The sequence below is a fragment of the Macrobrachium nipponense genome, chromosome 29 (assembly GCF_015104395.2).
Source record: "Macrobrachium nipponense isolate FS-2020 chromosome 29, ASM1510439v2, whole genome shotgun sequence".
Taxonomy (NCBI): domain Eukaryota; kingdom Metazoa; phylum Arthropoda; class Malacostraca; order Decapoda; family Palaemonidae; genus Macrobrachium; species Macrobrachium nipponense.
Window position 1 is genome coordinate 16,854,347 of NC_061092.1, and position 22,184 is coordinate 16,876,530.

At 39.1% G+C, this 22,184-nt stretch overlaps 1 protein-coding gene across 1 annotated transcript in view; it reads left to right on the forward strand.

Annotated features, from left to right (window-relative positions):
* The first annotated feature begins 330 nt into the window (after nucleotides 1-330).
* The window catches only part of LOC135206162 (transcriptional repressor p66-beta-like), a 52,608-nt gene continuing 30,754 nt past the window's right edge, over nucleotides 331-22,184 (forward strand). Inside the window, 3 exon segments of the mRNA XM_064237442.1 lie at nucleotides 331-455; nucleotides 5,070-5,324; nucleotides 5,526-5,546. Of these exon segments, the coding sequence (XP_064093512.1) occupies nucleotides 5,308-5,324; nucleotides 5,526-5,546 (38 nt within the window). The 5' untranslated portion in view covers nucleotides 331-455; nucleotides 5,070-5,307.

The window sequence follows — 22,184 nt, forward strand, 5'->3', positions numbered from 1 at the left end:
CAGTTTGTCTTGAAAAGTGATTTTGGGTGACGCTTGCAGGAGGGTGAGGGAGGGGGGACCCGGCAAGGGGGGGAGTCGAGGACTGGAGGGAGTGATAGAGAAGGGAGGAGGGGGGATCTAGTGTTGCTCACGGGCAGATCATTACATTTCCGTTTCCTTTTTTGATATAAGTACATCATTTGCTACTTCTGTTGGTCGATGCTTATCATTTATCGTGCTGTACATTTTTGTCTGTTAATGTGTAATGAGAAAGTCGTAGGCAGCTTTAGTTCCCGCCGTGATATAGCGTAATGGGATGGTATTATGGGATAATAGGTAATAGGTGTCTGTGCGACTGGTTGGGGGGTAGGGGGAGATGCTCTGGTCAGTCAACCTCGCGCGCTCGCCGTGAGAAGCTACATGCCGGAGAATCTGGAGCTTTTTGAGCATTGTGTTCTTATTTTCCGTGATTATCGGTGCGTTGCCCTATTCCTCTTTCGCAAACGTTGCAGTGGAACGTTTCTGAACGTATTGGTGATAGAATGAGGTGTGTGTGTGGTGAATTGTGCGTAGTGGAATATAGTTTTTTAAGATCGTGTTCTCTACCCCGAGCAAGAATTGGCTTAAAGGGGATAAGTGGTTGATATTGGTATAATTTTTCATCACCGGCCGACAACAACATGAAGGCGAACAATATGAGGCCGAACAACACTGGATCTAACTTTAAGATTGACACGGGGATGTGAATAGGTGTAAATATGTGGTACAATATGGAGCAAGAAGTGCGTGTAAAATATGTTCGTGTTTTTTCTGTTCTACTCGTGTGGAGAAAGTTTGCCTTGTGTGTGAACTAGGGAAACGGTGCGGGTCATGACTTCACCCAGGGGAGATTATGGGTGGCTCAACTGTTTGTTTAAAAATATTGTGCGGTAATATTACCTACAGTGTTTTCGAAGTTACCTTTGCCCAGTAGGATTGGTTGGGGAGACCAGAACTCGTTCTTTGTATATCGGTACTACTGATACAGTCTTTACCGTCGGCCTTAATCAAATCATTACTTTCGCTGTTGCACATCAAGTAGCGTATGGTGAATAAATTCTAGAAATACTTGAATTTTGTGTTTAGGGAAAGCTTTGTTTTAAATATAATAAAAGTAAACCATATACTGCTGTGAAATAACTTGCTGTAAACTAGTCCAACCCAGCCGCATGGGTTAGGTTAGGTTATGTAGTCTAGCAGTATGTATCATTTCTTGTTATGTTTAGTGTTTTTTTTTCTATTCCCCGAGAAAATGCACCAGAGTAAGAGTTAGCGCTCTAGGTTGTGGTTGTTAGACAAGAAATAGCTAGTTTGCTTGAGTCGTAATGTTTATCATGAAAGATTATGTGCAACCTACCCCCTGCATTAGGTAGTTTTATTTCCGTAAAGTGTATTTAAATTGGTAGTTAGTTTATTGTGTTGCTGTATATGTAAATCCAAGCACTTGTTAGTAAGTACTAGCACCTATTAGGCTATAATCAAGTGGCGAGGCAGAGACTAGGTTAACTGGAAAGTTTAGGTTTACAGTTTGATGGAGTTGTAACCATTGTATTGATGAGTAGCAGCCTAATGCAGTTCAAAGCAGTTTGATCAGACCTTTCTGTAGAAGTCAAGGTCAGCCCAAGCACTCCAAGGTTAGGTGTTAGCCCCCCTCATGAATGGTTTCATATAACTTTTCAGTTGTATTTTAAGTGTTAACCTATCTGTAATCTTTAAATAACTATAGCTCTCAATGGCCTAGATTTGTTAATGTACTTTCTGAGTCTTGGACTTTTACTTGATGTGTTGATGGCCTAGGCTTATCAGATTTTTGCGAAATTGGAATACTGTGTATGAAATCTGCCTTATTAAACTAGCCATTGTCATTTCCACCCTGTAATAGATTAAGTTTTCTACAAAAAGTTATTCTACATAGTTAAAGAAATCAGAATTTGATTCCAAGGTCACTTAAGCTGCAGTTTAGTATGGACTTGAGACTGTAGTTTACAAGCACCCATAGTAAAAAGCTGCCTGCCCAGTTTATCAGGAGGGTAGGTTTTCAACAGTAAATTACAAAAGGTATCCTTAAGCCTGTTGACCTTGTGTGTTAAGCTGCTAGCTTAGAAGTATAAGCTTTTTTCAGTCAAGTTTACCCTGTCTGTTACCTGAAACATGGAACTTTTCACACAGCTTGCAGATTATGATATTGCTCTTTAGGAACAAACTCCGTATAGCAACTATTATGAGTTACCTCTTGAAATCAAACATTTATTTCTTTTTCAAGAACATATTTTTCTCCTTTGTTCATTGATCCCTTTTCTCATTTTCACTCAGACTTCTTAGCTGCTTTGTAGTCTGCGGGTAAGTGGGTACCATATATTGTTTGGAAACGACTTTACACTCTCTCTCTCTCTCTCTCTCTCTCTCTCTCTCTCTCTCTCTCTCTCTCTCTCTCTCTCTCTCTCTCTCTCTCTCTCTCTCTCTCATATATATATACTCCACTCCACTGATTAAATGTTCAAAAGGCAGCTCTTTACATCATTGGATTTCTATAATTTGAAATGTTAAGCCACAACCAACGTGATTGAAATATTAAGCCACAAATAACACATGTCAGTCACTTGACAGTGAGCATAACTTTACCACTTAAGAGGTATAGTTGTATTATATAAGTAGTTGCCTTTACCAGGAGAATAGCCTATGGCTTGGATTATTACTTGGGTGACAGTTGACTTAGGTATATACTGCCATACTGCCCATATATGTATGTATATATAATTATGAAAGGAACTGTGCTAAAATTTTAGCTGTGCGTCAACTATACCACTTGGTATGAGTACCACACAGCTTTTTATTTGAAGCTTGACAGTAAACCATTCATTGCTCCAATGAATTTTCTCTTGATCCTTTCATCACAATTTTCATATCTTGAAATGTGCATTTTAGCATATTTTCTCACGATACTGTTCATTCATTGGTGTTCCTCCCATGTTTCACAAAATAATAGTTTTCTTTCTTGCTGCAGTGTTTAGTCTTGAATTATGACTGAATGCCATGATGTTCTTAATATTATATTTGGAGCATGTCTTTGGAAAACACCAAATGATAATCAGTGTTGTATTAGTTGTGTTTTGTGTCTTCAGTTTTCCGTCTTTAGTTGTACTCAATATATAGGCTAAATAGGCTAATTTTACCCTCAATATATAGGCTAATTTTACCCCACCATCAATAGAGGATAGGTATGTGTAATTTCAGAAATACTGCAACTCTACTGTAAATATCTTTACCATTGTTAAAGTTTCTCTCCAAGTCGTTGCATTCGGTTTGGACTGAAATAACTGGTAGGTACACTGTTATACCATGTGATGGTTTATATTTATGCCATATTTTGGTAATGTGACATGTTCACTTTTGTGAATATTATGTTCAGTGTTTATTTTTAGAATGGAGTTTAGAAATATTTGAATTTATATAAATTTTATTTGTCAAGTTGACTGTTCTGTATGTACAACCTAGAAATTTATCGGTTATTATGTAATGGCAGACTGTTGGAAAGGGCCTAGATATATTAGTCCCTTCAGTAGGGCAAAGTTTTAGGAAGGGAAGGTTTAAAATGGAAACACTGAGCTGTATGTAGATTATGCTGGTAGTAGAAATCATTGTAAATAGACATTATTACATTTGTCAAAGTTTTGATGAGAATTTGATATACATGATTCACTGAGGCTTTGTCAATCCTTTTTTTTTTTTTTTTTTTTTTTTTTTGTGTGTTTTCCCATGTTTCAGTGAGCTTTAGTTATTTTGCAATTTGACTTTACCCCATACAAGTTATTTATTTGCTCATCACTAAATTTTAAGAGATGATGTGGAGGCCACTTTCTGTTTTGCAGGATAATTTTTCATGTACTGTCTGGAAAAAAGTACTAATAATTGGCAAATTAAGCACTGTTTGCTTTGTATTCTCGAGTAAGATAAGCCGTTGGTATAGACAAAATGATGAATTTTGATATTCTTCATTTGTATCATTGTTAATTCACTACTATTGCTGAAAAAGTATTATGTCAAATCAAGTGGAATTGCTGTATGTATATTAATCAATTTTGGCTGGCGAGGTTACTGGCCTTGAATGAAAGGAAAAATAGTGCTAGGTGTGTGGTGGTAGTTGTCGGGCTTACATGGTGGTTGGTGGGTCGAAACATATTATATAGTCTATCAAAGGTTTAGGAATGTAAAGTAGATCAAGGAGTGTTAATTCATTAACCTCAATTATTGCTGTATTGAATGTGCAGTATACTAGCAGTATGCACTGCAAATCAGATTGGTTTAGTTTGGTTTTGTCATTTGAACCAGTTTTTTGGTTTATTTATTTTGTTTAAAATAAAAACCTTGCATTTTGGCAAAATATTTTTATTGACACCATATCTAAAGATGTTTTATTCTCAAGCTGTATTGTGGACAGTTGCGTTCAGTTCAGATGATGTGTGGTGTCAAGTTTATGGATTTATTTAGCATTTGGTCAAATATTTCAATGGGTTTAGATGTCTTACAAGATTTCTTTGCTGTTTGAGTTAGGCTGTGGGTTTCTTGTCCTTCCAGGCTGTGAGTTTCTTGTCCTTCCAACTGGTGTTTTTCCTTCTGCATTACTCCATGGCTACCAGCTGATTTCAAATCAGTGTTCCTTGTTAGTGCTTATGATTGTGTGGGCAGGCGATTTTTTTTTCTCAACCATTTTTAAATATTAGTTAATGTTTTGTAGAGGTACAATTGGAAATTTTGATTTTTCCGTTTTAAGACCCAGAGCCCCTTGGTACTCTTGTCTTATTTGGAAATTTTGACAGCTTTATTTATTTATTTTTTTACAATCTTGACGTGTCGTGTTTGTTATGCATCACATTGTTTAACAGGCAATGTTTTTTTCTTTATTTTAGTTTGAATTGCAAATTTTGAGTTCAGTGTCTTAAACTGTGTGGATGATTACCAATTGTGCTTTACCTCAAGTGCCCCATGAGGCTGCAATATCAGATTTTGTGTTTTTATTTATATTTTTTTTAACATAATTGTTTTTCTTATAGTGAAGTGAACCAGTTGTTTTAAATCAGGAGGTGAAAAGTGCAGATGTAAATACTGTCAGGTGTTCACCATGCAGTGTTGTGAAAACAGACAAATAATAGTAACCTGTGTCCAGTTATTGTTTACGTAAGACTTGTTTTATTAGCAAGGACAGTTTTATGGTTATGAAATTGAGTGATATTAGCACAAAGAAAAATGCCCTAAGATATTGAAAGCTTTGAAAGAGACTACCTGTGAACGATGGATCTTAGTGTGAGGTAAGAAATAATTTTTGTTTGTTACTCTATAGTTGTGTAAAAAGCAGTACTGTAGTATTACTGTCGTTTTGTGGGACAGATATTTGTTATCGTGATAATAATGCCTTAATATTGTATTTGTGTATGTATATGTTGTTGTATAGCTTACCTTATCCCATACCAGCACCAAAAAATAACAAGATCTTCTTTTGCTTAACTTAGCCTACCTGTAGGTGACATGAGGTGAGAAATCTTTGAATTTGACTGTATTGCTAGTATATACTACTGTAGGTCTGTGTTCATTTAGAAGCTGTTATACCTTAATATATTTTTTGGGGGAATATGTAAACACATTCATTGCTTTTGTTTTAGATGTTAAACTTGGCTGAGAATTCAATAAGCTGCATATACCTTTTGCTAGAGGGAACAGACATAACTGCTCATTAGTATATATACAGTAATACATACCTAGGTGTTACAGTGGAGCATGCAGAATAACTTATAATTTTTGTATACTGTAGTTCCCCAAAATAATTTGGCATAACATTGTTAAGGCTTTCTTAATGGGTGTTCATAACTCGACAAAAATTTTCAATACATTTAGATAGTTTTTTGGCACTTGATGTGTTGCATAGTGGTTGTTGTTTTAGCCTTGTGCATCTGTTTTTTGGCACCTGACGTGTTGCATAGTGAATGTTTTAGCATTGTGCATTTCTTCTTTGGATGTGTATATTCCATTTGAAATACTTTGTGATAAACTGTTAGTATAATATAATGTTATGTTGGTAAAATATGATTTCGCAATGGATGCACTGGGATGCTGCTTCATAAGGTTTGTAAGGAAAAGGATCATGGTTGTGATAAGGTAGTACTCCACATAAACAAGTCTTTAACTTGCACCACTCCTGACAAAGACTACAGTTCCATATAGTATATATACACAGCTGCCTGAAGTTGTATAGGAGTTCTGTATGCAGCACTATGCAAGCATGGATTCATTATAGTAGTTGGTTCCTTTGAAGATTCTGCGGATTAAAAAAACCTGTTCTTTAATGCTGTTAGATTTCCTAGTGGGATGAGTCGGTTACATGCTTGACTACCGATCTCAGGGTCCAGGTTCATTTCCCTGCTTTGCCAACAAGTGATCAGATGAATTTATTTCTGGTGATTGGAGTTCTCGATGTGATCTGGATTCCACAATAAGCTGTATGTCCCGTTGCTAAGTAACCAATTAGTTCCTAGCTGTTGATCAACTTAACTGTCTGGTAAAACAAAGTATACTTAATGCTGTTATAAGTCACATAGGCCTACTTGGAAGTAATGTATTTAAATGCTTAAATTTATATTTACTTCTTTGGAATACTTTGCAGTTCATTCAAGGTAGTTGCAAATGGAGGATGAAAAACCATTCACAATATCATTGACAAATGCTGAAAAGTTAACAGACCTTGTGTCCCAATTTATGACAGACCAACTTCTGGAACCTAATTTGTGGAAATCGTATGAACTGGACAAATTTTATGAAAAGAAAGAGAACAATGTCTTAAACAAGTTGCCTGGATGGCAAGTTCATATGAGTCTTAATGCTCCTGATGTAGAAGCCACAATGATAGATATGAATAATATTAAGAGTTTGAACAACTCAACATATTCAAGATCTCGATCAGTATCCTTAATATACAAGGGAAACTGTTACAGTTTGATGGTTAAGCAAACAATACACATGGGATCAGGGTGTTGCTAGATGAGTGGAGAGGTACAGATTAAGGCTCATTCACTGTAGATGACAGTTTAAAATAAAAAAAAAAACTTAGGTGAAGGAACTAGCCCACTTAAGTGGCAAAATAAGAAAAGAAAGATTCAACTTGAACTAATCGACTGATCTAGTCTATTTAAACTGCAATTGCTGTGTTGGAAAAAAAAGGCACAAGTAAATGGAATTTTTGTTAAAAAAATCTCAAGAGAACATATTGGCACCCTCTAGTACTGGCAGGTAGATCATTCCACACTTGAAAAGGATATTAGTTGCTGAATGTGAGCTAATTGCTGATTGCAGATGATCTTTAGAAATTAAACTTGGATGATCCTCTTCAGAAAGGAAATAACATGTGCTCGCTTTGGTTGCAGATATTACAGATGATAGTGGGAGTTTGCAGTTGAAATACATATGGGAAATAGAGAACTGCCAAATGATCTAGAGCATATGCCATTACTATGATAATCTGGCTAGATGTGGGAACCTTTCCAAATAATTGTCTGTTTAGCATCATGTGTATAGGAAGCAGTTAACAATGTACTGTCTGATATTTTAGACCAGCAGTCATGTCACTAGTTACTTCGTTGCACTGTGCTGATAGACACTGGTGTCTGTGCTCCCTTAAAATGCTGTTGGCAACTGGTCATCCTAAAACCTGATGAATATAGATGCCACAGTGCACAAATAAATTAGCTTAGAGGCCTACTATACTATAAGAACTACATAATGGGTAACAATCAAAAGTTACCTTGATAAATTTGAGCAAATATTGACTTACAATCATCGTCAACAATTTATTGTTGTCTAAGGTATTTAGGCTTCTATAAAGCTTGTGAATCCCAGGTTGTGACTACTTTTCTTGTAAATGGTACTGGTAGCTGTTATAGGTAATTTTAGTAACCATGAGAAGGACATTAATTAAAGTACTATGGAGATATTTAAATTGTTCCGATCAGCATTTACACAACCCTGTAAACCACGCATAATAGTAGTGTAGTTTCTTTTCCTCTGATAAAATGCTGGTTAATGAGTAAAATGAAGGAATCTATATTCAGAAAATGGAATTTGTTAAAATAAATGGTGGGACCCATCTGTTTGATGACCACAACTGAATACAATAAGCTATCCTGGGTCTCTTAATGCCTCTGGCCGATTTCTCAATGCCGCTAAACATGTGGCACAGGGATGCTGCTGACATCCAGATAGTATATATAGTATTGTTCCAGCATTGGTGTTACACAGGCACTGAAGACCCGGCACCTATCGATATCAATATCTAGAGGGTATTTAAGAAGTGTAGAAAATTGTTTTATAAAAAAAAAAAAATATTGACTACCGAGTGGTCACGGTGGATGGGTGAGATGGAAGTGGTAAAAGTGATATGGTGGTCTTTGAAAAAAATGGTATTGTGATTGTTGAGGAGTTAGGCCCACTTATTGTAATAGCTTTCTCAAGTATGGTTTCATTGTTTAATTATGGTTACTGTATTAGATCTGGTTATCAGAACTTAAGTTTTTTATGAAAGCAATGGTAACTGATACATTTTCCTTCAGATCTAGTTCTAAGGTAACCTACTGGACATTGTTGTTGTCAAGAATGAGAGACATAGCATAGCAAGTAGACATTCAAAGTAGTACTTTGTTTGAATTACCAGTATTTGTTTATTGCACAAGTATCAGGACATATTTTGATTCATGTCGTATGTAAATGTGGTAATGAAGCAGTTAATACACCACAGATAAGATTACTACTATTAGTACATACATAATAAACATTTACCAGTTTATAGTATGTTTTGCGTGTATGGGCAGTATATGTAATACAGATTCGTAACTCTAATGGTTTGGGTGGTTTTGTAATGGTGAAAGTATTCATGTAACTCCTCTTGAATAGGCAAGGCCACATTAAGATAACACTAAGCAAGTTCCCTTAAACTTTAATCCATTCGATTGTCATAAGACAACTTGATTATCCATTTTGTACAGTATTTTCTGCATGATCCATCAAAGTTGTTTAATTGTTGGCAGTTTTAAGGCTGTTTACGAAAAAGTAGTTAATTACAAATAGCATACCATATTTTTTAAAATTTGTGTAGTTCAAGAACATGTTTATTGCTGGTGCCTTCGGTTGAACGAGCAATGTAAATAGGGTTAACGGTCTGACTCACTCTTAAAGGGAAGACTCACTCTTAAAGGGAACTAAGTATGGATTTTAGACTATGTTGGCTATTGTGAGTTGCATTCATAGTATGTACTAGCTGTCTTAGAAGTATGGTGAAGTTAGTAGCCTTTCCTTTATGAGTTTGAAAGGTTTTATTTTGGTTAACGAGTAAGTTGTAATTTTTTAGTGTAGCTATAAAGGAGGGAGTTTTGTTAAGAATAGTGTAAAATATGCACTAGAGCAACAACTGAACTTGCCAGCCTTTTGGAACTAGCCCAAAGGGGCCATTGGCATGAAATTCAAGCTTCCAAAGGATATAGTGTTCTTTAAGAAGGAAGAGGTGGTTAGGGAAATGCGGAAAGAAGGGTTATCTTTTTTTTTTTTTTTTTTTTTTTTTTTTTTTTTAAGAAATAAATTAATGAATAGATGAAAATATCCTAAGTGCAAGGAGGATAGTGTTAGGGTAGTAGTGCATAGCATCTTTGTTTGAATTGTTAAAGTTCCAGTTGCACAACATTCTCAGGAGAGTTTTCCACAGTTCCATAGCATGAGGAGTGAAGGACCTCTGTAACTGAGAAATCCTGCAGCTAGGCATATTTACTGCATGTTGATACTGCTCAGCAAATTTTGTTACTCTCGGTAGGAAAATTGGATCATTATTGTTAAATGTGTTTGGCGAATATGAACTGGAAGTTTATTCCTTAAATAATAAAGCATTCAAAATTATCATACACTACTAAATTTGCATATACTTCGTTGACCCTGTGGTAGGGATGTAAGAATACTACCACCGTAGGTTCTGCGTGTCATGAAAGGCAACTTAAAGGACAGCTGCTGCATTGCAGTCTTACTTTTTAGTAAAAAGCTAGGCCCACTGCCAATAACTGAGGAAACTTCTTAAGAGCCACCTTCGTGCAAATCACTTTAGCATTTGGCATGAGATTATCTTCAGCTAGGGACACCATTAAGTCATGGAATTTTGCTGTGTAGTTGTTAGTCTCAAAAAATGATAGAATAGATGGTTATCTTCATGTTAGGTTGTCCATGACTATAGTACATATTCTCAATACTATTTAATATGTATTCTGTCATTCATTTACTGTATTGTTTTCCTCGCTAACTGTTGACAATGAAGCTGACTTGAAAAAGTTTGATATATAGCTTGAGCAAAATGGTCGACTTAATTTTAAGTTATCTTGCAGTCTAACTGAAATATGGAAAACTGTTATTTGAATTCTGTATAGTTATCAGTAAAATTTTGGTAATGGCTGCCCGTTTGCTTTTAAGCTGGTATTCAAATGAGCAAAAATAGCCTTAGCCAGAATTTTTTCTTTCCAATATGTTTCAGTAAAAGTACCGTACCTGAAAAGTTTTGTTCCAACTCAGTGATTGTAAAGATGTAATGGTTCCTGTTCACTGCTTCATTGCAGTTTGAAGCAGTTTGACAGGTTAGAAACATGAACCTTCAGGGTGAGATTGTATTCCATTTTTAATATTTTCTTGGTCAGTATGAATGACTATTGATGTGCACACTGTAGTGTATGTAATATAGTATGTATATCGCAGCATCTTTTTAATTCATATTGACTGTTTCTAAATCAAACCGATTACTGTTCAGGGCTGCATCCAGTAACATGGTAAAACAGGTCAGCGAGTTTTACTTGAACACTAAAACAACAAAAATATTGAGCTGAGGAATATTTATGGTAGTAAGGTATGGATATAGGTAAAAATAAAAATTTAATGCGAATCTACAAAGTGACTGCATAATTGTTCTGCATTCCCTTTTACTCACCTGCCCACAGTGTTCTTATTTTCACCCAGAATTATATTTCTAGTCTTTGTTCTTTGTTATCTACCAGTTTATTTACTTGCCTTTATCGTATATTCAACTAAAAATTATCAACTGTGCCCGTTGCCTCTTGACTAGCCCATATACCTTTAGTTACTGCACCCATTTCTGTAACACTAGATTATTTGGTTAATCTCTCTAATTTCGTTTGTTTCTATAATAATGCTGTACCTTCTTTTAACTATTTTCAGTTAATTTGTAAGGACTTTTTTCTTGCATGAATGGAAAAAAAAACTTAGTTTGTTGTACAAATGCGTATTGCATAGTACACCATTTAGGTCATAGTTGCTGTAAATGTGGCGAATGGTTTGATCTCTTTTGAATAACTTTTTGAACTTCCTACAATTTGAAGGTTATAAATGCTATCTTTTATGTTGGTTATTTTTATTTCTTTTATCATGTCTGATTTCTCTGACATTGGTTTGAGATGGAGTTGTAACCATTTTTTTTTTCCTCCTCCTTGATTTCTGCTCTTAAAACATTTTTATATTTTTTTCGGTGCATTAACATTTAGTAGAAGAGGGAATTGATGATATGGTTTGCGGAAAGCTGTCGATATCCCACTTGTTGTCATGCGATAATCAGTAATGACAATTGTTGTCTATTCATGTAGCCTGTGGTGAAAATGGATTATTGTATCTTGTGCTTTTGCAAAGAATCATTAATTTCCTTATGACCAGCCATGGTTTGATTTGATGGTACATGAGACGAGCTTACCATGACAGACTAAATTCGACACATGATCATTCATGTCAAAATTTTACCATTGTTTGTTGAGTCTCACCATGCTGCGAATCCACTTGACCGAGAGAAATCACAGTAAGTCCATGCAGAGGAAACTTTAAAGACGATTACTTGGCCTCATCTGTGGTGGACCAAACTGCTGTCATCTTTCTTTGGATCAGACTAGTCTTCTATTCCACTACTACTAACAGACGGGTTACTGGCATCAGGGAAAAGGTTGAACTGCTTCAAGCTTTTGAAGGTATGCAGTCAGCTGAGAATGTTCCTCTCCCTGATCCTTGTTATCTTGAACCTATTTTTACAAGAATTTTTGCTTTAGGGATGTTAAGAAAATTCTGTATAATCTTGATGGCTTGGGTTGAGAAGATCCAAATAGATTCTATAGATTTTTAAGTCTACGTAGTATGGTTGAGGATGAGCGCATACTTGGTAATGCATTGCTTGTTCCAAAGTGTGATATATCTGCAGTAATTACATGTCAGTTTCTATTCCCCCCTGTGTTCTCTTAAGTTGCTGAAAAGCCCCTGTATAAGTATGTGGAATCTAATGATTGTTACCTGATAGTCAATATGTATATGAGGCTGAACTCCAGTGAAATCAAAACGCTATTGATTAGCAGATCTCTTGAAGATTTAACATCCCATCCTCCTCTTCAGGTGGATGGGTCTTTGCTTGAATGAGTCTAAAGCCTCAACATTCTAGGTGTAACTTTCGAGTTAATGATAGATACCTGAAATACAAGAGATTTTTTTTTTTTTTCAGCACAAAATTTTGAGAAAATTTTTGCTGTGAAATTTTATCAACTAGTATATACACAGGAAGCTGTGCAAACTTATGAATGGGCATAAAAATATACGTATACGTATGTCTGAGCTAGGAATGATTTGCCTTGCTTACCCTTAGCTAGTTTAGAAATTTTATATATTGAGTGATAATTTTTTAAATCAATGGTTTTGTTTATGACTTGTTGCTCCTACAGTACTTCACAGGTGTAATCTTATGCCTAGGCTATAATTTTCATTATATTTAGAATAATATCAAGTCTAATAGATAGGCTAGTCCATTAAATCAAAACAAACATAAACGTGTTTATTCAAAAGTATTTGAATCTTGAAGAGTATGTTTGGTTCTATTAAAATGGAATTAGTAGAGGCAGGATATGATTAGCTTAAATTTTAAAAGGGAGGGGATATGAAAAAGCATCGTTAAAGTTGTTTGTAATGTTTGGGATATTGAACAAGAACAATTATGTGGATGAAACTGATGAGATGGGTTATGGGCAGACTGTGAATTGTTAAAGAATACATAGTACTTTATAGGTGTGTGTGTGTGTATATATATGTATATATATGTGTGTATATATATATAATATATCTATATATATATATATATATATATATATATATATTTATATATATATATATATAGAACTTCAAAGAAAGCTGTCTGCTTTTATTTTTCTTTCCTGAAAGCATCTTGAAATGAAATTCCCGAGAGCATTCGTTTTTCCACATTTGAATGGGTTTGTGTTCATCAAGTGGGCTTACTGCTGTCACTCTGTGCATTATGTAGACTTCAAGTGGTGTGTGTACATGTGGAACATGCATTCTTTTCAAGATTTATCGAGAAAAAGAATGTTTATAGTTACTCTAGAACATTCTAGCAGTTAAGCATCAGCTTATGATTAGTCATTTAACATGCTCTATAAAATGTCACTTTTGTGTAATGATTTCTGATGTTCACAACTTAATTTTTTTTAAATGTCAAAAGTATTCAGCAACTCACAGATCTTTGTCCAGTGTACCTTAGCTTTAGTTAAAATGTTGAGCAAGATATGGTCAAGTGTATAAAAGATAGGCCAAATAAAATTTCAGTGCTGTTACAGGGCGAGTCCCTGCCAGCTGTGGTTTAATATATTTAGAACCGAGTTTGCCTAATTTATGTAGAATGCTTGGATGATCACAAGAGTGTTCAAGGTAAAGAAAATGTGAACATCATAATTTTTTGTTCCAAATTTAAAATTAAATGCACAAAAAGAAAAAGCAATTAGTGCATAGCATTTGGGAATTTTTTTATGAGCATGTAGTTTAGTAGTATCTACTGTAATGTTTTTACTAAATGGGCTAAGTACTAGTTTTTTACAGAAGTAGTTTTGAAGTCTGTGTCACATGGATTTTATGACTGGGCTTATCAACTCTTGTGGGTTTTTGTGAATTACAGGAATTGCAAGTTTTTAAGCACAAGTGCCTGTAATGTGGTTTTAATGTAAGAAAAACTAAAATTGGAACATTTTAAATTATTAACATCGTTTCATTTAATGCCTGAGTGTTGTTTTTACATCACTGTCAGTGTGTTGATAATTGGTTGGATACTTAAATTGTTGAGGCAAATGTTTCCTTGTGTTAGTATTTTTTTCATATCAAAACGGTCAAGATATTTTTGAAGCAAAAATCATTATGTATATATTGAGTGCATAACAGCAGTTAAAAGACCATCTGAGAAGAGAAATTCTTGAGAAACAATGGCTATCATTTTCTCCCAACCTTAGAGTGGCACTGAATGGCTCTCTTATCCCCAGTGTCTGGGCTTTGCCCTTAAAGAGCTTCCATCTCGTAAAATAGTTTTCAGTGTTGTAGTGTCTTGAATTTTGTACAGATGAGCCAACTGGAACAAAAAAGCCATTACCTTTAGAATGGGAAAAGAATGAAATATAGTTTTGTACATGAACTTCCCTGACAGATATATACTTAGCTATAGTCTCCGACGTTCCCGACAGAATTTCAAATCTCGCGGCACACGCGACAGGTAGGTCAGGTGGTCTACCTTACCCGCCGCTGGGTGGCGGATGTACGAACCACTCCCGTAAGCTTGTCAGATTTTTCTCTGTCGCGGGAACGATAACAACTGTTGTCGGTTCCTCTCGATAGTTTTTCGATTCTCGCTTGCCTGGAGTTAATTTGGACTTCTTTTGGTGACGTATTCGCTTTGTTTGGCTTGGCATACGCTGATTGTGGACCGGTTTGATTTTGAGTTTGATTTTCTTTAACGATGTCTGATCTAGAATCGGTAGTTAAAACTTCGGTGTTGTTTAGGGTTTGCGTGAATGAAGGATGTAAGGTGAGGTTGCCGAAAGCTTCGGTAGACCCCCACACGGTTTGCATGAAATGCAGGGGGAATGATTGTGCGTTTGCTAACCCTTGTAGTGAATGTAAGGGATTGAATGAAGAAGAATATAAGGCTCTCTCTTCTTATGTTAGGAAGTTGGAACGTGATAGAGTGCGTAAGGCTTCCTCTAGAAGTTCTAGCAGATCTAGAATGAGTGAGTTGGATGTGGATCCTAATAGTACTAACGTAGAATTAGAACCTTCTTCCCAAGTTGCAGCCCCGGCTCCCCGCACCGAAGCCGGAGATTCGCCTTCGGAGGCGGCAGCTCTGAAAGCCAAGAATCGTTCTGTGGATCAGAAGATTCGTCAGTTGGAAGGTAAGGAGAGTGTTAGTGATCAGTGCAGTGTCCCCAGTGTTGTGGAGGGTGCGTCTGACCGGCTCCTTAGTGCCTCTAGGCCTAGACCTCTTCCAGACTCCCAGTTCCAGTGGAGTAGGAAAGTCGAAAGCCGCAGGAGGGCTAGGGAGAGCCCCCACCGGTCAGGCGTCCCCTCGGCAGATCCTGAAGTACGCTCCCAGGCTGCCTCGGATCGCTACAAGAAGGAGCTCCTACGCCAATGCTTCTCCTCTTCGTCGTCTCCCTCTCCGAAGAGAGGTTGGAACTCCCCGGATGCGTCGCGCCCGTTGAAGAGGGCTTGGAAGGCTCCCTGCAGTCCTTTGGCTTCTAGTCCGGAGGTTTTCCCGGAAGAATCGTCGGTGGAGGCGAAGAAACACAAGAAATCCTGTGATCGTTCTTCTTCTCGCGCTCCGCACTCGGCGCCTGCTTCCGAGGAAGAATTAGAAGATTCTCCTACGAGAGTACTCGCGGGACTTCAAGCTCAGATCACGGCGCTAGCAGACTCTCTAGCAGTTAGATCACGTAGGAAGAAGGACGTTGAAGCGCCCTTCTCCTGATGGTTACCCTCTTGTTAGACGTCAAGAGTCTCGCAAGCAGCCTTCTCCTAGTAGGCGCATTTCGCCTTCCAGTCGAACTTCCGTTGATCGTACGCAACTGGACAGGTATGGAGAGCCGCGCAAGCGCTCTGCTCTCGATAGGCGCTCTTCTCCTGGCAGCCGCTCGCCCCAGGATAGGTGCATAGAGTATAGTAGGCGCTCGCCTCCTCGTAAGCGCCCTGCGGATGTTTCCGAGAATTCTCGGAGTAGGAGCCCTACCTCTCCTTCGGCTGAGATTCCGTATACCTCGAAGAGGGAGTCTCATCGTATACTTCCCAGATCTTCTCATCGTTCTCCAGTGGATGTGAACTCTTCTAAGAGAGGGCGTTCTCCAACCTCTCGCTCAACTCCTGCTAGGATCCCTTCGTCACCTAAGGATCTTCCGCGCTCGCCTCGACAAGACGTCCTAGAAGGTTCGGATGAGGAACCGAACACTTCTGCTGCTGTCTCTTCTTACAAGAAGCTTACAGAGCTACTTTTACAAGTTTTTGGGGATTCCCTTACGCCTACGGCTCCTCCTTCTCCTCACTCACTTTTTTCAACGGCGAAGACAGCGAAGAGTTCTTCTTGTGTGAGGATGAAGCCAACTCTTTCTATGAAGAAGGCACTGAGGAGTTTTGGTTCCTGGATGGCTTCCAAAGAAGAAGCGGGGAAAACGATGTTCGCTTTTCCTCCTTCGAAGTTATCAGGACGCGCTGGTTTCTGGTACGAAACAGGAGAGCCCTTAGGATTGGGTCTACCGTCTTCGGCTGATTCGGATTTTTCGGCACTGGTAGATTCGACAAGGAGAACTGCCCTTAACTCTGCTAAGACGACTTGGGCAATGAACGAATTGGATCATTTGCTCAAAGGTATGTTTAGAGTGCTAGAAGTATTTAACTTCCTTGATTGGTCGTTGGGAGTCCTAGCCAAGAAAATTGAAGTGCCAGAGTCAATTTCACCAGATGATCTTATGTGTGTTTTGTCTTGTATGGACAAGTCAGTAAGAGACGGAGCGAGTGAAATCGCCTCCCTTTATGGGGCAGGCATCGTGAAGAAGAGGTCGGTTTACTGTTCCTTCTTAACGAAGTCGGTTCTCCCATGCTCAGAGGTCTTCTTTGCTGTTTGCTCCTCTGTCTACTCAGTTGTTCCCGAAACATCGAGTGCAGGACATTTCGAGGTCACTTTCGGCCAAAGCCACCCAGGACCTTTTGGCACAGTCGGCAAGAAAACCTCGCCCTTCCTTCCCTACCAAGGCTAAGAAGGAAAAGGCAAGTGTTCGAGAACCCTTTCGAGGGGCATCTTCATCAAGAACCTCCACGTTTAGAGGTCGTAAACCTTCAAGAAGGGGTAAGACTTTCGCCAAGTCTGTTAAAGCCCCCAAATAACTTGCAAGTCCTTCAAACAACGGTGGGCGCCAGACTCTTAGAGTTTGCAGAAGTCTGGGCCCAAAAAGGGGCGGATCCTTGGACCCTTTCTATTTTGAGGAGAGGTTACCTCATCCCTTTCGTCGAAAGACCTCCCTTGACGACCATCCCAAGGGAACTGACGGCCAGGTACAGAGACCCCATCATGAATCAAGCTCTCCATCTAGCAGTAGATCAGATGCTGGAGAAGGGGGCTATCGAACTAGTGACAGACCATCATTCATCGGGCTTCTACAACCGCCTTTTCCTAGTTCCGAAGTCCTCAGGGGGATGGAGACCGGTGTTGGATGTAAGCGCCCTGAACTTCTTCGTAGAAAAGAAGAAGTTCACGATGGAAACGCCTTCATCAGTGCTGGCAGCGCTTCGTCCAGGGGACTGGATGGTTTCCTTGGATTTTCAGGACGCTTACTTCCACGTACCGATCCATCCTTCCTCGAGGAAGTTTCTCAGATTCATGATGGGGGGAAAATTTTCAGTTCAGGGCCTGTGTTTCGGGCCTCTCGGGACGGCCCCTCAAGTGTCACGGGATTTGAGGAATGTGGCTCAATGGCTTCATTTGAAAGGGGTGAGGATATCCATGTACCTCGACGATTGGCTAATAAGGGCCAATTCAGAAGATCGTTGTTTGAAGGACTTACAAGTAACTTTAGAATTGACGAAGGCTTTGGGACTTCTCGTCAATTTCAAGAAGTCATCACTAATTCCCGAGCAAGAGTGTGTGTATCTCGGGATACAGATGAACTCTCTGAGTTTTCGGGCTTTTCCCTCGCAGGAAAGGATAGCCCGAGGATTCGAGAGAGTAACAACCTTCTTAGGGAAAGAAGTATGCACAGTGAGGGAGTGGATGAGTCTGCTGGGGACACTTCTCCTCTCTGGAGCAATTCGTTTCCCTAGGAAGGTTGCACCTGAGACCGCTCCAATTCTTTCTTCATCGGAATTGGAGTCGTCGTTCTCAGGATTTGACGTTCTCCCTGTCGTTATCCCAGGACATCAAGAAACATCTCTTATGGTGGACAGATCCCAACCTCTTTGCGAAGGACTGTCTCTTCAATCACAGACCCCCAACCTGGTGTTGTTCTCCGACGCGTCGGACATGGGGTGGGGTGCAACTCTGGGAACCAACGAAGTGTCAGGTACCTGGGTGGGGGACCAGGTAGCCTGGCACATCAACAGAAAGGAGTTGATGGCTGTGTGGTTGGCTCTGAAGGCTTTCGAGCCCAAAGTCAGAAGATCGGTAGTGCAGGTCAACGCGGACAACACTACAGCTCTGGCATACATCAGGAAACAGGGGGGGACGCATTCCTTCTCCTGTACGAGACAGCAAGAGACCTTCTTCTGTGGGCAGAAGAAAGAGGAATCAAGCTTCTCACCAGGTTCGTGCAGGGAGAAAAGGAATGTAAGAGCAGATCTCCTCAGCAGGAAAGATCAGGTCCTTCCCACAGAGTGGACCCTTCATCTGGATGTATGCCAGAGCCTGTGGAAGTTATGGGGCAGGCCACACATAGACCTCTTTGCCAGCGTCAAAGAACAAGAGGCTGGATCCTTACTGCTCTCCGATATCGGATCCAGAGGCAGTAGCAATAGATGCTCTTCTTCTAGACTGGAACGGACTCGACGTCTACGCGTTTCCCCCCTTCAAGATCCTGGGGCTAACTATCAAGAAGTTCGTAGAGTCCGATTCAACGAGAATGACCTTAATCGCTCCCTTTTGGCCGGCCCAAGAATGGTTCACAGAGGTACTGGAATGGTTGGTGGACCTTCCAAGATCGCTCCCGCTAAGGAGCGATCTACTCAGACAACCCCACTTCGACAGGTACCACAAAAATCTCCTCGCTCTCAGTCTGACTGGTTTCAGACTGTCCAAAGTTTGGTCAGAGCGAAAGGCTTTTCAGCAGCAGCTGCTAAAGCAATCGCAAGAGCGAGGAGACCTTCCACCTTGCGTGTATACCAGTCAAAGTGGGATGTCTTCAGACGTTGGTGCAAGAGGAAGAACATTTCCTCTTCCAGTACCTCTGTGACCCAAATTGCGGATTTCCTTATTTTCCTCAAAGAAGAATGTCATCTGGTTGTGTCAACTATTAAGGGATACCGCAGTATGTTGGCGGCGGTTATTTCGGCATAGAGGCTTAAATATATCCGATGATAAGGACCTGCATGATCTTATTAGATCATTTGAAACCATTAAGCGTCCTCATGTAGTACCGAACTGGAATCTAGACGTAGTCCTACAATTCCTTGGATCGTCTAGATTCGAACCTCCTGGCTTAGCCTCTTTCAAGGACTTGACGAAGAAGGATATCTTCCTTTTGGCCCCTAGCTACAGCTAAAAGAGTGAGTGAGCTCCAAGCTATTGAGGGCAATGTAGGGTTTAAGGAAGATTCTATGGTATGTTCGTTTCTTCCAAGTTTCCTTGCAAAGAACGAAAAACCCATCACGCCCTTGGCCCAGGAGCTTTGAAGTTCGTAGTTTATCTTTTCTAGTAGGGGAAGAGCCTGAAAGAACTCTTTGCCCTATGAGAATTATGAAGTATTTCCTTAAGAGGAAGGAACAACTTAAGGCTAATCAAGATGTACTTTGGTGCTCCGTAAAGGACCCACTCGGCCCATGTCGAAGAATGCTCTTTCCTTTTTTCTGAGAAGCCTTATTACAGAGGCACATGTTGCCTGTAAGGAAGATCAGTTTAGACTACTGAAAGTGAAAGCTCACGAGGTGAGAGCCATCGCAACTTCGCTTGCATTCAGAAAAAATATGTCTGTGCGGAACTTGATGGAGGCGACTTTTTGGAGATGCCAATCGGTTTTCGCAAACCACTACCTACGTGATGTAAAAATCACATATGATAAATGCTTCGCCTTGGGTCCTTTCGTATCGGCGGATTCGGTGCTGGGGCAGGGAGCTGAAACTTATCCTGTGTAAATTTTTTTTTATGTTACCCTATATTTTATATTGTTGTTTTTTGGTTGTCTGAAAGAGGTTGCAGGAGGCACCTCTTTTTGTCGTAATATTAACCCTTTGTATTTTGGTTAGGTGGTCTGGTGGGTTTTGGCTCCTTGCAGAGGTAGTGGTAAGGATCTGTTAGGTAAGCGGACAAGGTCCCTCTAACAGCATCCGACTTGGATTCTACCACAATAGGGGATCACATATCCCAGTGGTAGATCCGAGAGTCTTTCAGCATCAGGTCACGTCCTAGCTGTAGCTCTCCAGGCAATGCAGACTCAGAGATAGTATCTATGAAGTCTTCATCCTGAAAAGGTGAGAACCAAGGTTTTTATATCCTACAACATTAGTTGTTTCCCGTCTTACCTGTATTATTGAGCTGTCTCTTACCCTCCACCAAGGGTGCCAATCAGCTAAGTATATATCTGTCAGGGAAGTTCATGTACAAAAATGATATTGTTAAACTACAATAAAGTTTTGTACATACTTACCTGGCAGATATATACGATTAATGGCCCACCCAGCCTCCCCTCAGGAGACAGGTGGAAGAGAAAAATCTGACAAGCTTACGGGAGTGGTTCGTACATCCGCCACCCAGCGGCGGGTAAGGTAGACCACCTGACCTACCTGTCGCGTGTGCCGCGAGATTTGAAATTCTGTCGGGAACGTCGGAGACTATAGCTAAGTATATATCTGCCAGGTAAGTATGTACAAAACTTTATTGTAGTTTAACAATATCATTTTTCACAAGTTATATTATCCTGCAGCACCATAGTATTGTATAAGAGTAAGAATTGGGAAGTTGGTCTCACATATTTTCTCTATAACACATACATAGCATGAGGAACTTGCTTAAGTTGTTTGTTTAGTAAATGGGGGGGATTTTTCACAAATGATGTGTTCACAGATTAAAATTTTTTCATGCTACCTCATTAATCATAAGTAGCATTATTCAAAGGCTAATGGCTCTCCAGTCACACTAATTTGTATATCCTGGAAAACAAATGCCATCCACATCAACCTCAAAATCTGGCAAATCTTGAAGTAGCAACTCTTAAGTTATATCGAAGACTGGCACCTTTGATGATGCTGGTTTGTGGCCTGGGGTCTCTGTCTTTCAGAATAGAACATTTTTTGTGTTATATTAGAGAGAGGTTTGCTTAAATAAGGCAATGTATGCTTAATTTGTTCATAATAAACAACCCTTTAGTGCCTCAGTGGCATGGTTGGTTGGTATTAGCGTCCCACCTCGGTGGTCGCAGGTTCGATTCTCGGCCATTCCATTTAGGAGTGAGAGATGTGTATTTCTGGAGATAGAAGTTTTATCTTGACTTGACGTGGTTCGGAAGTCACGTAAAGCTGTTAGTCCCGTTGCTGAATAACCGCTGGTGGTTCCATGCAACAAAAAAGCACCATACAAACAAACAAAAACAAATAATAAACAAGCACTGTTTGCATAGCCTGATGGCCAGTAGAGAAGCTAAAATCTGGGACGTTTAAGTTAAGAAAATAAAAAAAAATTCAGCTACAAGTTGAATTTTTGAGTAATTTAATTTGTCCTTCGCATAATAAAAAATGTTGAGGGACAGTTGCCTTGCACATATTAGAAAGGTATACTGCCTTTTCAAATTGTGCTTAAGGTTCATCCCTTTAAGAAGTTGCCTGCATAGGCACTTTGTAGAAAAGGTTAATGTCATTGAGCAAATTAAGACATCTGGTAATACATATGTTGTATACATGGCCCATAAACTGGTGGATTTATTTTGGAGGAGAATATTTGATGTCTAAAGTCGTCATCTTTCTTTAATAAACGACAAAGTGCCACATCAAACGAATATTAGCACATCTTTAAATTGCTCACACTTGTTTGAACTAGGGATATTCAATATTTGTATGAAGAGTGCAGCTCAACACCAACACCTGAGCGGAAT